The sequence below is a fragment of the Palaemon carinicauda genome, chromosome 18 (genome assembly GCF_036898095.1).
Source record: "Palaemon carinicauda isolate YSFRI2023 chromosome 18, ASM3689809v2, whole genome shotgun sequence".
NCBI classification, from domain to species: Eukaryota; Metazoa; Arthropoda; class Malacostraca; order Decapoda; family Palaemonidae; genus Palaemon; species Palaemon carinicauda.
In genome coordinates this window covers 23,775,978-23,791,356 of record NC_090742.1, presented here as the reverse complement: position 1 = coordinate 23,791,356, position 15,379 = coordinate 23,775,978, and the positions used below count along the sequence as shown (strand labels likewise).

The 15,379-nt window shown below is 48.4% G+C and overlaps 1 protein-coding gene across 1 annotated transcript in view; it reads left to right on the top strand.

Annotated features, from left to right (window-relative positions):
- Nucleotides 1-1,599: 1,599 nt before the first annotated feature.
- The window catches only part of LOC137657224 (NFATC2-interacting protein-like), a 139,157-nt gene continuing 125,377 nt past the window's right edge, over nucleotides 1,600-15,379 (top strand). Inside the window, exons 1-2 of the mRNA XM_068391566.1 lie at nucleotides 1,600-1,693; nucleotides 4,251-4,412. Of these exons, the coding sequence (XP_068247667.1) occupies nucleotides 1,600-1,693; nucleotides 4,251-4,412 (256 nt within the window). The remainder of the gene's footprint in view (nucleotides 1,694-4,250; nucleotides 4,413-15,379) is intronic.

Genomic DNA, 15,379 nt, shown 5'->3' with positions numbered 1-15,379 from the left:
TATTGGAGAAGCAAGTCAGTGTTCGCATCATTCTATCTCAAAGATGTCCAGTCTCTTTACGAGTACTGCTACACCCTGGGACCATTCGTAGCAACGAATGCAGTAGTAGGCGAGGGCTCAGCCACTACATTCCCATAATCCCATAACCTTTTAACCTTTCTCTTGAATACTTTTTATGGGTTGTACGGTCGGCTAAGAAGCCTTCCACATCCTTGTTGATTTGGCGGGTGGTCGATTCTTTCTTGAGAAGCGCCGAGGTTAAAGGTTGTGATGAGGTCCTTTAGTATGGGTTGCAGCCCTTGATACTTCAGCACCTTAGAGTTGTTCAGCCTCCTAAGAGGAACGCTGCGCTCAGTAAGGAAGACGAACTTATTTAAGGCAGAGTAATGGCTCAAGTCGACTTCCTTACCAGGTACTTGTAATTTCATTGTTATTTTGAATAACTGATAATATGAAATACGGGATACTTAGCTTCTTGATATACATGTACACTGGTTTTCACCCACCTCCCTGGGTGTGAATCAGCTACATGATTATCGGGTAAGTTTAATATTGAAAAATGTTATTTTCATTAGTAAAATAAATTTTTGAATATACTTACCCGATAATCATGATTTAATTGACCCACCCTTCCTCCCCATAGAACCAGTGGACCGAGGAAAAATTGAAGTGGTGTCAACAAGAAGTACTGCAGTACCTGGCCACAGGTGGCGCTTGTGAGTACACCCCCCTCTTGTATAGCGATCGCTGGCGTATCCCTTCCGTAGAATTCTGTCGGGCAACAGAGTTGACAGCTACATGATTATCGGGTAAGTATATTCAAAAATTTATTTTACTAATGAAAATAACATTTTTCTGTCGGGCAGCAGAGCTGACAGCTTATATGATCACCGGGTAAGTATATTCAAAAATTTATTTTATTAATAAAAATAACATTTTTCTGTAAAATGATAAATCATGCAGAACAGAATTTTTTTTTTCAAATTCTTATAATTTCATTATATTTGAAAATTATGTGCTATACCTCATAAATATTCAATACAACTTTTCTCATCATATTCATGAACAATTTTCTTAATTCTTTTGTCCATATTGTGGTACTTTTTCAACTTAGTGGCAGGTTCATGTCCTGCGATTAGATGCTTCATATACAAATCACTACCTTTTTGTACTTTAGTGCAACTTCATGCCTGGAGACTACCCAGTACCTCCTCTCTCAGAGAGGCCTTTCCACAACAAGTTGAGAAGAGGATGTCTGCATACCTGCATAGATCTTCGGCTTCAGTCTACCTGGCCAAGTGGACTGTCTTCTGTAGTTGGTGTCGTTGAAGGGGTATCTCTCCCCTCGGTGACACTAGACACTATTCCAGCAATAGCGGGGATCCTCGTTTACCTTTGGGAGGAAAACCTCCTCTCGGTCTGTGATGGAAGGCCACTGCTTGTCCTTGAGCCTCGCCTTCAGACCGAAAGGAATTAACCTTGCCTCTGTGTCGGCATTGCCTCTCTTCATATGGAGTTTTGAGCCTACCTGCCCTCAGTCTAAAGGGAGACTTCCACGGACCAAGGTTCACGTCTGAAGGGTGCCCCCTACTACCCAGGATGCCAAGCAGCAGATCTTCACCTGACTTCGATGTTAGTATTGGCGAATCTTGTGGGCTTCCTTCAATGCCTCTCAATCAGGACGATGAGCCAGGTACGGTAATATTTGACTTCGTTCCTGGCTGCCCGGATCCCAGATTTGAGCCCTGAGGATGGGATTTTTTTTTTTTTTTTATTACTATTATTGTTATTAGTGTGATCAGTGATCCAGATCAGTGGCTACTGTGCCAGGGAGGAACTTGAAGTGCTACCTCAAGAGGAATTCAAGAGCTCGCCTCCTGGTTATCACCACTCTTTGTCAGCTCGGGGAAGATCAAGAGAAGGATCACTAAGAACACATTCTCGGCTTGGATTCGCAAGTTCATGGACCAAGCATTGAAGCATGATCCTTTTCCTCATAGAGGGGACCTAGAGCTCGTAACGTTAAGGGTAGGAGTACGCCCCTAGTGTTTATGAAAACTACTCTGTGATGCAGGCCTTGTCAGCGGGCGTGGAGAATCATCAGGTGACCTTCACCGCCCACTTCCCGCAAGATGTGACCCACAGGAACATGGAAACGTTGTTCATTGACCCTGTGGTGGCTATACAATAAGCGGTTAAAGCACCTAAGGCTCCATGATGGACATGTATCATATGGTGGAGGGCAGAGTTTAACCATGGTTAAGTTGGATGAATGACAAAGAATGGCTGGCTCCTTCTTTTCTTTTAGCTTCCCCCTTTTGGGGGGTACTCTGCAAAGCTGGCCTCAGGTGTCTGCAGGTAAATCCATTTCCCTCATGTAACCTGGTTTAGAGAAATATACTTTTTACGTCCCTATGCCCCCCTAGCGAGATGTGCTTGAGTGATGTCTGTGGTTGGTTTAAAGATCTGTGAGTATATATATAGGTGGCTGGGTAAATCTGGCCACGCCCAGGTTTGCTACCTCGCACTAAAAGTTTAATTAGCTACCTTCCAGCTATGCCGAAAGAATAATCACATGAATAACTCCAGGTTTGTATTAGGGATAAATACAAATTATCTCTGAATTTGTCATGTGTCTTACTATTATTATTACTACTACTACTACTACTACTACTACTACCACTACTACTACTACCACTACTACTACCACTACTACTACTACCACTACTACTACTTGCTAAGCTACAATCATAGTTGGAAAAGCAGGATGCTTTAAGCTCAAGGTCTCCAACAGGGAAAATGACCCAGTGAGGAAAGAAAATTAGGAAAACTGCAAGAGAAGTTTAAGAACAATAATAGAATTAAAATAAATCATTCATAAGTAAACTATAAAAACTTGAAAATAATAGGAGGATAAAAACTTCAAAATAAGGTAATGTGCTCAAGGGTACCCTCAAGCAAGAGATCTCTAAATCAAGACAGTAGAAGACCATGGTACAGAGGCAATGGCACTACCTAAGACTAGATAACAATGATTTGATTTTGGAGGGTCCTTCTCATAGAGAAGCTACTTACCATAGTTAAAGAGTCTCTTCTACCCTTACCAAAAGGAAAATAGCCACTGAACAATTACAGTGCTGTAGTTAACCTCTAGAGAGAAGAAAAATTGTTTGGTAATTTCATTGTTGTCAAGAGTATGAGGAGAATGTGTACAGCAAAGAATAGGTCAGACTATTGTGTATATGTATCAGCAAAGATGAAATAAACCATAACCAGAGAGAAGGATCAAATGTAGTACTGTCTGGCCAGTCAAAGGACCAATAACTCTAGTGGTAGTATCTCAGTTGGTGGCTGGTGTCTTATCCAACCTACAGTACTACCCACCTTCTTTCCTAGACTAGTCACACTGTTAGTCTCATACAATCATACAGATTGCTAAAGCCGCTAACCGTGCTTTGTATGGATTCTTTAGCGAGGTCTCAGGGTTCCTCCCTGTTACGTGTGGAGTACGTATGGGAAAACCCTGGGTGAAATACCAGCCAGTTGGTTCACACTGCCACTCTCCTAATGGGTGAGTCAGTCCTCTTAAATAGCGAAAGGGTTTGTATTTAGTTTCGGAACAAGTGACAAATTTGAAAGTACAGTAAGTTTTATTTTTCCTAACGATACAAACCTATAGCTATTCATACAAATTGGCCCGCCGTCACCTGTCCCCCGGTAAGTCCTTCCTGGTTACCCCTCCTTAAACCCCCCCCCCCCCCCCCCCCCGCTAACAAGCGGTAGGGTAGTTACACCTTGCTAAAAGTCTTATGGCTGGTCTTCCAGCTTTGCAGAAAGTATAATCTCTATAAATAGCTACAGGTTTGTATTGTTAGGAAAAATACAAATTACTTTCAAATTTGTCATATTTGTAAGTAATTTGCATTTTTCCTAACTATGTAAACCTCAGCTCTTTACTCATACTTGTCCTGGTATCACCTATCACTCTACAAAGTCCTGCCAAAAAATCAAAAGTGACGTAATACACTCGATTAGAGTGTGAATGGGGTGGCTGGTCTAACCCCCGCTAACTAGCGGAGGGTCGTTTATGGGTAGTTCATGCTGTGCTGAAAAAGAACTCAGATTTGTATAGTTAGGAAAAATATAAATTTTGTACGAATATATCTTATTTAGCATGTTTTAATAGCAACTTTGAAATGTTATGTGTATAACTTCAATAACACTTTTCTTCATATTTTGCTATATTGAAGGAAAGAGAAGCTCCAGAAGTAAGAGGAAGAGGTCATCAGGGCAGTCCATCATTAATCTTGATCCAGATTCTATCCCACAAAGTCCATCGAGGTTGTCCTTTGATGTCTGTATTGACCCTCCTGCCAGTGCCAATTCATCAGCTTCTCAACCTTCAAAAAGGCGTAAGTATTTTTGTATCATGTATAAGCATTTTACTTTTTCTCGCGAAGACGTTCTAACTCCAGAGCTTCACGCTCATGAGACTGAAGTTATCACGGTCTCGGCGCTCTTCCTGATGAAGGCATTCTCATGAGAGTTCACGATCATGAGCTTAACGCTCACAATCACGAGACAAACGCTCATGATCGTGAGATGTACGATCCAAGTCAACATCTGAACATTTGCATTCACGATCTTGACACACGTTCACGAGGGTGCCTCGCTCTGTAACCAATGACCCAGATCAGTTGTTACAATGTCCTGTGAGGAGGTTGAAATACTGTTTGTTCCGTAACCGAAATACAAACCACGCTATTTACATTGGGTTTACCTTTTAGCGCAGCTGAAATGGCGAGCCATTAGAATTTAACGAGGGTGTATTACCCCCGCGCTAGTTAGCGGGGGTGTAGGGGAGTGATAGCTAGCTACCCCTCCCCCCCTCACACACAGATGAATGCCCACTTTCACTTTTGGCTCGGACTGTGACAGACGTCTCTGTCTTGGTCCTCTCTTTGCAGCCATTGTTTGTTTTGTCTTTACTTTATCGCTTACTTTTCTTTTACTCAATATATATGTAAACATGTTTTCATGTTTGTTTTTATATTTGAGTATAGAAATCAGTAAGTTTCCTTTTCAGAGTTGTGTGTGTAGTGTACGATTTCTACGTGGAGTCCTCGGCAGTTAGGCCACCACGGCGTATTTTTATGGGTGGTGATCGAGTTTGACTTATGTCTTTCTCTCTCTCTCTCTCTTGAGGTCGTTCACCCTTTTACTACGTGTTACTACGCCCTTGTAGCTTCCTTTCCGTGTGGGGGGGTTGCTACGCCGTACGTTTGTCTCAATTAGTTTATGAATCTAATTGTAGTTGTTTTTTTCAGCTTGTAGAATGATTCCTTTCGAGGTTTTCGTTCTTTCTTTAGTGTTCATTCATTTTTAAATTACATAATTACATAGTTTCATAATTATATTTGTTATAATTCTGTTTTGGTTACAGCTCTCCTTCCGTGAGTGTAAGTGGTTGTGAGGGCACGTGCCTGTTGTGTAATTCTTGTTTCCTTTCCCTCGGGATTCCTCTTCGGAGCCTTCCCGGGGGAATGAATGTGTACTAATGATTTTTGTTTTATTTTTTTACAGTTACCGATCTAGTTCGTTTCTGTAATATGGCAACGGTGTGAGCTGTCTTGTTGAGGCCTGGGTATTCGGCTGTTGCTGCCTCCCCCCTTGTATTTTCGTCAGGGGCGTGTCTCCTTCTACTGGAAGTACTCCCGTGACGACGGACAGCTCTCCAGTTCATTTTAGAACTCTCAGGAGGCTTGCCTCCTTGGGCGGGTAACTTTCCTTCCGAGGGAAGTTTTTCCTGTCCAGGCTTGAGTTTTGCCCCTTTTGGGGGGTTCTTCTCTTGCCTTTTTTTCGTGCGACTATGCTCTTGGTGCTGAGCGGTCACACCTGCAGTTTCGCTCAAGGGGCTGGGCAACTGCAGGAGCCCCTCTTAGGAGGATTGCTCCTTTTAGGTCACTGGCTGACCAGTCTCTTCTATGAAGTGTTTCTCTTTCGTTCGCGAGAGTACACTCATAGAGACTCCTCTTCGGAGGATTCTTCTACTGCTGTTGCTGTTGGCCCACCGTCCGCCTCGTCGTAAGGGCCTCTCATCTCCCTATAAGGCTGCTAAGAGGCGCCTTTTTGAATCTCCGTTTGCAGCCTACAACTCCATCTTCTTGATCTTCCGCCTTGGTACAGATGGACAGCAGTCTGATCTCGTCTTCCGACGGGCAACGGTCTTCCCGACGGACAACGGTCTTCCAACGGACATCAGTCTCCCGGCGGACAGGCAACGGTCTTCCGATGGACATCTGTCTCCCGACGGACAACGTTCCCTTCGGGGCAAAGGGTTGCCTCCCACGGGGGGTTCTTCCCTTGTGTGTCAGGGTTCCCCTGCGCGCCCTTCTACTGTGTTCTCTCCTGCTCCTGCTCAGTGTTAGCGCACAGGCGCTCTCCTGCTCATCAGCGCTTCCTGATCGCTAGCGCTCTCCTTTCGCCGGCGCTCTCCTGTTCGTCAGCACTCTCATGATGATCATCCCTGCTGTTCCTGTTGGTTCCTGTTACGCGCCCTGTGCGCCCACGTTCGCCCTCCCGATCTAGAACTTCGGTTCAGGTCTGGGTCAAGGACTCTTCTTCTATGCGCAGGCTTCCACGCGTTGCCTTCTGCTCGTCAGCAATCATCAGCTCGCCAGCGATCATCAGCTCGCCAGCGATCATCAGCTCGCCAGCGATCACCTGCTCGCCAGCGTTCACCTGCTCGCCAGCGCGCACAGGTAATTTTAGTATCGCCTATTCAACAGCGTTCTACACGTCAGCGATCACCTGTCTCTCGGCGATCTCCGGATCGCCCGCGTGTGTTACAGCCGGCGTGCCAACGTTCTCCAACGCTTCTGAAGGAACATGGTTCGCCAGCTACTAGCTCGCCATCGCCCACCTGCGCATGCTGCTCGCCATTGCGCGATCGCCCACCTGCGCATGCTGCTCGCCATCGCGCGATCGCCCACCTGCGCATGCTGCTCGCCATCGCGCGATCGCCCACCTGCGCATGCTGCTCGCCATCGCGCGATCGCCCACCTGCGCATGCTGCTCGCCATCGCGCGATCGATCCACCTGCGCATGCTGCTCGCCATCGCGCGATCGCCCACCTGCGCATGCTGCTCGCCATCGCGCGATTGCCCACCTGCGCATGCTGCTCGCCATCGCGCGATCGCCCACCTGCGCATGCTGCTCGCCATCGCGCGATCGCCCACCTGCGCATGCTGCTCGCCATCGCGCGATCGCCCACCTGCGCATGCTGCTCGCCATCGCGCGATCGCCCTCCTGCGCATGCTGCTCGCCATCGCGCGATCGTCCACCTGCGCATGCTGCTCGCCATCGCGCGATCGCTCACCTGCGCATGCTGCTCGCCATCGCGCGATCGCTCACCTGCGCATGCTGCTCGCCAACGCGTCGACATGCCACAACGCGCCATCGCCAACCTGCGCGTTAGCGCTCACCAGCTCACCACCGATTGCCTGTTGATCCATATCGCCAGCGGTCTTCCTCGCCCACGCGGCAGCGCGTTTCCTCGCCATCGCGCTAACGCTTGCGTTCGCCGCCTCGGACTCACACTCATTCACCTGCCCACCCTCGCGACCGGTCGCCCGCGCGACCGTTCGCCTGCGGGCCCGCGCGATCATTCGCCTGCGCGCCCACACGCCCACGTGCCTGCACGTCTACGCTCATGCGCGTCCGCGCACATGCTCTCCAATGTTCGCCCGCGCGCGAACCGACGGTATTCCGTCGCGCGGACGGACGGTGTTCCGTCGCGCGGACGGACGGTGTTCCGTCGCGCGGACGGACGGTGTTCCGTCGCGCGGACGGACGGTGTTCCGTCGCGCGGACGGACGGTGTTCCGTCGCGCGGACGGACGGTGTTCCGTCGCGCGGACGGACGGTGTTCAGTCGCGCGGACGGACGGTGTTCCGTCGCGCGGACGGACGGTGTTCCGTCGCGCGGACGGACGGACGGTGTTCCGTCGCGCGGACGGACGGTGTTCCGTCGCGCGGACGGACGGTGTTCCGTCGCGCGAACCGACGGTGTTCCGTCACGCGAACCGACGGTGTTCCATCGCTCGAACCTACAGTGTTTCTTCGCAAGAACGTCTGTTTAATTCTTGCAGTATCCATTGCTCGTCTATGGGTTATCGCTCGCTGACCACCAGCTCTCGCCCTTCCTACCACGCTCGCCCTCCTTCTGCGCTCCTTCGCTCACCTTCGTTTGCGTTCCTGCGTGCCTGCGCATGGGCGCTTCCACGTTCGCCCACGCGCAAATCTTTGAATTACCATCGCGCGAGCTCCAGGGCGATTGCGACCACGATTCCCATTGGGGTTTTCGCAGCATGGTCAGCCTGGCGAGTTCTTCTGGAGCGTATTTTCAGAACACGGCCTCACCCCGTAAACACATAGCATGGCAATTGCAAGAATAGGAAGAAACTTCAGGGAGGTCTGAGCAACACTCCTCTTTCCAGAACCTGGGTTAGCCCTTCCCCGTCATTCCCTGGAAGGATTTTTGGCGGGGGGCTTTCCGTTCGAGATTTCTCCATCGGCCAAGGGGTGACTGCTTACCCCTTCCTCTGGGGGCTTACCAGGTCCTTTCCCTCCTCGGTTACGGCCCGAGGTTTGGTTCAAGGAAGCTACAGGAAGATCATGGGTACTTTCCTCCTCTCGGGCTCAGGCACCTTGGCCTTTCGTCGTTAAGTATCTAACTTGCGTACAAGCTCGATGTTGTACCTTCTGGACACGCTGACTGAGGGCTTCCTTTGGGTGTCTCATCTGTGGAGGTCGACAACCTCAGACACCCTTCCATCCTTGATAAGAGTTTGTTTGTGCCCAAGGACAGAGACTTAGACAGCGGCTGTGCGGAGGAAATCGACTTCCGTTTTCACTCCTCCAAGGCGCTTTCTTCCAGACTCTGCAGGGCTCCAGCGCCCTTTTCTTTCAACCACGTCGGCCTAAGTTATTGGCTACGACAACTGGGACAAGGTGTCCAATTGCAGTTTCCTCCTGTCAGGAACAGATGGTACGGGAGGCTCCCCCGGGGGGGCATAGTCCTAAAAGGAGCGGCAGAGTTCACGAACTCTAGGATTGCAGGTTTCTCGCTGGGAGGATGCTTAAGGTTACTCATCCGGAGGACAGCTTCCCGATGCCCATTCCCGCACAATCTCTGTGATCAGCCAAGGATATCGCGCCTGCCGTCTCTGTCAGCGAATTCAGTGTCTCTGAACCTCTATGCCATAGCGTCGGCAAGAGTTGCCCGGTTGGGCAGAATGATCCATACCTTAGGCGAAGGTCCTCCATAGGATCATCGACGGCTTCACCCCCGGCCTCTTCAGTCGATCCTTTCTTGTAAGGAAGGATCTGAGAGGGGAGTTCCGTAGTCGACCTCTCAGCCCTGATCATGTTTGTCGAACAAACTTCGGCCAGCGTAGAACAGCAGAATCGATCAGACTGGTAACGAGGCGACAGGACTCCTTAAACCCTGGATCGGAAGGACGGGTACTTTCAGTTTCCATTCCATCCATCTTCCAGGGAGCTCGTCGAATTCAGCCTAGACTGCAAGTATTCCTGCTTATGATGCAGTGTGGTTATCCCGCCGTGGCATAGCAGGTTTTTTCCCCAGAGAACTCTCCCCGCTTTCCTCATGGCCGCTCAGGTGCAGGCTTCCACCTCCTTTGCTTTTTGGAGGGCTGGAAAAACTCCGGTAGGCTCGGGTTCGACCTTCTTCAGCGCCGGGACAAGCTTCCGGATGCTTACCATGAGTGTGGGTTCATGGTATTTTGCTTGGAGCCTTCTCTTCTTCTGCCTCAACATCTGGAGTATCTGGCCATGATATTGAGTCAACGGCCTTACCACATTGGAAACCCCGCTTCTCGTCCGTCCAGCGAGGTTAAGAAACGTCGGTTCTGGTCGGTACTTGGATGGGTGACCACCTGGGGACGCCAGATTCTGTTGCCACATCCTCCGAGCCTTCCTTTCAGTTGACTGTGGCAAGACTGAGGAGAGTCGCAGTACCTGTTCTCAGTCAAGCAGAGCTTTCAGCCCTACCTTGGAACGTTTCCTAGTTCTCCTTTCCTCATTGACCCGTCTATAGTCCGAACGGTCGCCTCAGGATAAGTTCCATGTGGGGCGGTCCAAGTTCTGGTGGTTTCAGGCAACGTTTAACCGGACTTCCTGGCCCCTATGGGACCAGCGGAACTATTAGACCTGCAATGGGTGTTGACTTTTGGAACCTCTTGATGGTAGTGGATATTCTCGTCCTTTCCCCACATTCATGATGCTGTTCTCTGACTCGTCAAAGGAAAGGGGGGGGGGCATGTTCCGGTCCAGGCCTATGGTCAAGACCTGAAGGATACCTCTCCATCATTCAGGCAGGCTTAGGGGGCCATAGTCTGGCCCCTCTACAGATCCTACAGCTCCTGCCGAGTCGCCCCGGGCGCGTCGACTTCATGATTCTGGCGTGTTCTAACCAGCAGGGGACGCATTTTCACACCTTCACATCTTGCAGTAGAGATACCGGGATGATTGAGATACTCTCAATACCACCATCGGCTCTCATTCCAGGCAGAGGAATGTTCTCTCCGACTATCCGAGCAGAGCCTCGTAGAGAGAGTGTACCTGGGGGTCTTTGACCTTGAGTAACCAGCAAGTCCTGGTCTGGGGGATCTGATCGCGACAGCTTGGAACCTCAAGCTTCCGCTGTTCTTCCCCCCAGTCTCAGACCCCGAGACTCTGGCAAGATGCATTCCGGTGATGGTGGGACAACTTCGACGCCTGCGTCTTCCCTCCTTTTTGTCAGTGGAGAATGGGTCTCAACAAGACCAGGTTGTCTGTCAACCTTTCAATGGGAGAGCTCCACTGGGGCTCTGCGCAGAACGGTTTCTGGACCCTCTGCTTCCCCTGACGGAACTCCCGGGAGAGCTTCTCCCACGGCGCAGACTACTCAAACAACCACACTGCGACATCTCTCCCGAACCGGGGCGTCGCTTCGGCTTCATGCCTGGAGACACTACGCCTCCTTCTCAAGAAGCGACAACCCGCTACAGTCGCGTTACGGAGGTCGCGTCATCTGCGATAGTCATCCGCAGGGGTCTTCCAGGCAAAGTGAAGAGTCTTTGGTGGTTGGTGCCGTCGGAGATATACCTCTCCCCTTGAGGCCTCTTCTCCAGCAATAACGGTCTTATTGCCTTTCGGCGGGAGGAAACTCCTTTCCGCTCTCGGCAATGAAGCCTGTCGCTCAGCCTTTCCCTGACCTTCAGGCTTAAAGGAATAACTTTTTCCTGCCCGCTGGATCTTTCCTCGCTCATGCGAAGCTACGATCGTCCCTGCCCTAGTCGGAGGAAGACCTCCAACTTGGAGCATGGCTCGGACTTTTAGTCTTTTAAGAGATCTTCTCAAGACCCTTTACGACAGGCCTCAGATTGTATTCCGCCTTGGGTCTCCTGCTCACTCTGGCCACGGCCAGTGTGTAAGCAATCTTCTTGGTCTCGTACGACTCCGCCCTTTCTAAGGAAGAGGGGAAGGCAACATTCAGGTTCGCTCCTGAGTTGTTGGCTAGACTCAGAATCTGGGGGTCCCGGCCCTTCGGTCCAATTCCTTCAAGATTTCGAGTCTCCATTCTGTATCTGATGTCCCAAGACCTTCTCTTTCTTGCCAGTAAAGGAATCGAGAGGTTAGCTTTGGGAACAGCTGCAGTTTGTCCTCAGTTGCAGGCGATTTGGGAGCACAAGGAGGACATGGGGGAGAGTCACCAGTATACCTCTTCAGCCCGGACTCAAGGACATTCATCTCGACCTGTCTCCAGACCCTCCCCCGTCACGTCGCCCTACAGCACGATGTTGGATACATCGCAACGTCCCTCGCCTTCGAGTAATACTACTCTGTGACGCAGGCGCTACAAGCTGGAGTCTGGAAGCGTCTAATGACCTTCGCAGCCCGCTTCCTGCAGGGAGTGACCCACAGGAGTCTCGATACGTTTTCTATCGCTCTGTGGTGGCTACACAACAGCTGGTCTAACCTCAGGCTCCTTTTTGGACAGGTTGCAGAAGGTTGAGGGCATTGTTATCAGGTTTTAGTCTGCATGAACGAAAGAAGTATGTCTGGCCCTTATTTCTTTCTTCATCATCCCCTTTACGGGGAAGCAGCATCCTGGTCTCTGCATAGCTGACCTCGAACCTCTGCAGGTAAACCATGCTTCCTTGTGTTCCGAGTATTGAGTCAATACTGTCGCGTCCCCCATACCCTGACGAGGTGGTATTGGGAACGTCCTAACCCAGAGTTCCTTCTGGAACTCCAGGTCAACTGCCTAGGACGGGTCACGCTTCTTCCTTCAGACACAAGCTTATGTAGGCCACACGGTTCCTTGCGGAGCAAGGAACTTGTGAGGTGCAGGGACTCCTTTTCTCGAGTGCGACTCACTCGGATTCTGAGTCCCCGGGTAAAGCCAAAGCCAGTATGGCTGGGGACTTTCCACCCTACCTAATGGGTAAGTCACCCAATGTAAATAGCGTGGTTTGTATTTTGGTTACGGAACAAATGACAAATTCGAAGATAATTTGTATTTTTCCTAACCATACAAACCTTAGCTATTTACACATATCTGCCCGCCAGCCCTGTCCCCCAAGACAAGTCCTACCTCTAAGTGAAAGTGAGCATTCATCTGTGTGTGAGGGGGGGAGGGGTAGCTAGCTACCACTCCCCTACCCCCCCGCTAACTAGCGCGGGGGTAATACACCCTCGTTAAATTCTAATGGCTCGCCATTTCAGCTGCGCTAAAAGGTAAACCCAATGTAAATAGCTAAGGTTTGTATGGTTAGGAAAAATACAAATTATCTTCGAATTTGTCATAGCTTAAACGTACAGCAGCAACTTGGCCACAACTAACATCATTTTTTGTTAATTAGGGTAGAACTCAAAGGAGGATTACTAAAAAAAACGGTTCCGCTTCGATTCACAAGGTCATTGACCGTGCTCTGAATTCTGACTCTACTCCAACTTGAAGATCCAGAGCTCATGATGTCAGGGGGCATCAGTACGTCCCTGGCATTTAAACGTAGCTTTTCCGTGTTCAAGTTCTACAAGCGGCTGTGTGAAAGTGTCAAACTACCTTCACTGCCCACTATCTACAAGACATAACCCTCAGGAGACTTGATATGTTTTCTAATGGTCCTGTGGTGGCTGCACAAATGGTTTAAAATACCTCGGGCTCCTTGTTGGACGAGTAGCACTTAGTTGAAGGCAGTGGTTTCCTGGGTTAAATCGGGGATGAATGAAAGTATGTCAGGCGTCAGGCTTTTTTCCTTTTTTCATCTTTCCCTCTCTTGGGGTACAGCGCCATGGGTCCCTCTGCAAGCTGGCTACAACCTCTGCAGGTAATAACCATTTCCCTAGCGTAACCTAGTATAGTTTATATTGATATACTTGGGTCACATCCCCCGTGCTTCCCACGTGGTAGGCATTGGGAAACATCCGATTGTTCCTGTTTAAACTCGGAAATTCTTAACCTAGACGTTTATATGATATATCACGACCAATATTGTTCAGGCCACTATCATTCTTACTTTGTATTGATAAGGGAGGTTGCAAGGTGTTCCCTCTTACATTCTAATACTGTACTAGACAAACCCAGGTCAATGACTATGCCAGTAGTTGGACTTACCACCCACCTAAGGGTGAGTCCTCCACATAAATAACGTAACTCTTGTAGTGCAGGAACAAATGACAAATTCGTAGATAATTTGTATATTTCCCTAACAAGTACAAACCTCGAGTTATATAAATAATCCTGCCATCAACTGTCCCCTGATAAGTAATGCCTGCAATAGAAAAAGTAACTATCTCACTGATCTGTGAGTATATACAGTATATAGGAGACTGGATACCCCTGGCCACCCCATACCCAGTGTCTGGGAGGGTTACCACCTCACACCAAAAGTTTAATTGGCTACTTTCCAGCTACGCCGAAAGATAATCCACATAAACCCCTCTAATGGGTGAGTCACCCCTAATAAATAGGGTAGGTTTGTATTCCAGTTATAGAACTCATGACAATTTTGGAGATAACTTGTATTTTTCCAAACGATACAAAACTTTAGCTATTTATACAAACTTACCGGTCAACCCCATCCCCCTTGAAGTCCTACCTCCAAGCAAAGTGAGCTTAATTACAGGTGTGTGAGTGGGAGGGGTAGCGAGCTATCCCCCCTACCCCCTGCTAACTAGCTAAATTTTAATGGCTCGTCCCTTCAGCTTCACCGAAAGTAATACCCCTAATAAATAGTTAAAGGTTTGTATCGTGAGGAAAATTACAAATTATCTCCGAATTTGTCATTTAGATTATATACCATGTGGTTCTTTAAAATTGTAAGCAATGTTTGTTCCTTCAGGGATACAAACCTTTGTCCTTTGGCTTAAGCCGCTGAGTAATATAGACATGCTCTTGGTCTACAGACTTGGCTTATAAATTCTTTTCAGATAGATCTTGTGCCTGTTGCAGGGGCATGACTGTACGCAGTCTTCCTCTTGTGAGGAGTGTAGGGATTGGTTGGACTCCCAGAGACAGGAGTTTGGGAAGAAGAGGAAAAGAAAACCTAGAGAGATTCTTCCCCTTCCAGTTCTACCGCTACGGCTAAGAAATTTGCTGGTTATCTTCTGTCCTCTCTTGTAACTCGGGCTTTTGATCCTTCTCCGCCACTCTCCTCCGGGAAGAATATGAAGAAAGATGATAATCTAACCTGGGGCCAGCCCAGAGTGAGACAGCATTATGTGCTTCCCTTAGAGGAGCAGGTAAAGTACCATATTTCCCGTGTCATAAGACGCTACAAGTGGTAAGACGCACCCTTAAATTAGAAAAAAAAATGGTGATTTTAAAAACTTTTTAGCACAAATCCCTAGTCAGCAACTCTTGCGTGATTATTGTCTTGCACAGTAACTTTTCTTATTTTGGGTGAATTATGAAATGTTCAAGTTAATATTAATTAGCTATATGCCGATTATCCCAATTTTATTACATGTTCATATAAGAAACCACTAAATCAGTCGTAGTTTCCACCACAACTACACGTTTAGTCAGAATGTTTGCTGTTTCAAGTGTTGTTTACATAAAAGCAGCATTGCCAAAGGTGTGTAAAAATTTTTTAAATAGGTAAAATTCTAGTATTATTTCCAAAATTCCTCATATAACCTATAAGTTTTCACATAAAATGTAATTATTAATTAAAGAAATCTAGGCATTCTTTTAGGTGGAATAATTTTGCTACTGTTTATGTGATTCTAGGTCTAGTTACTTTTCTGCAAATTGGTAATACTGCAATCAACAAACAGAAGTTCTTTCCAAGGTCGTATTCAGCAAACGTC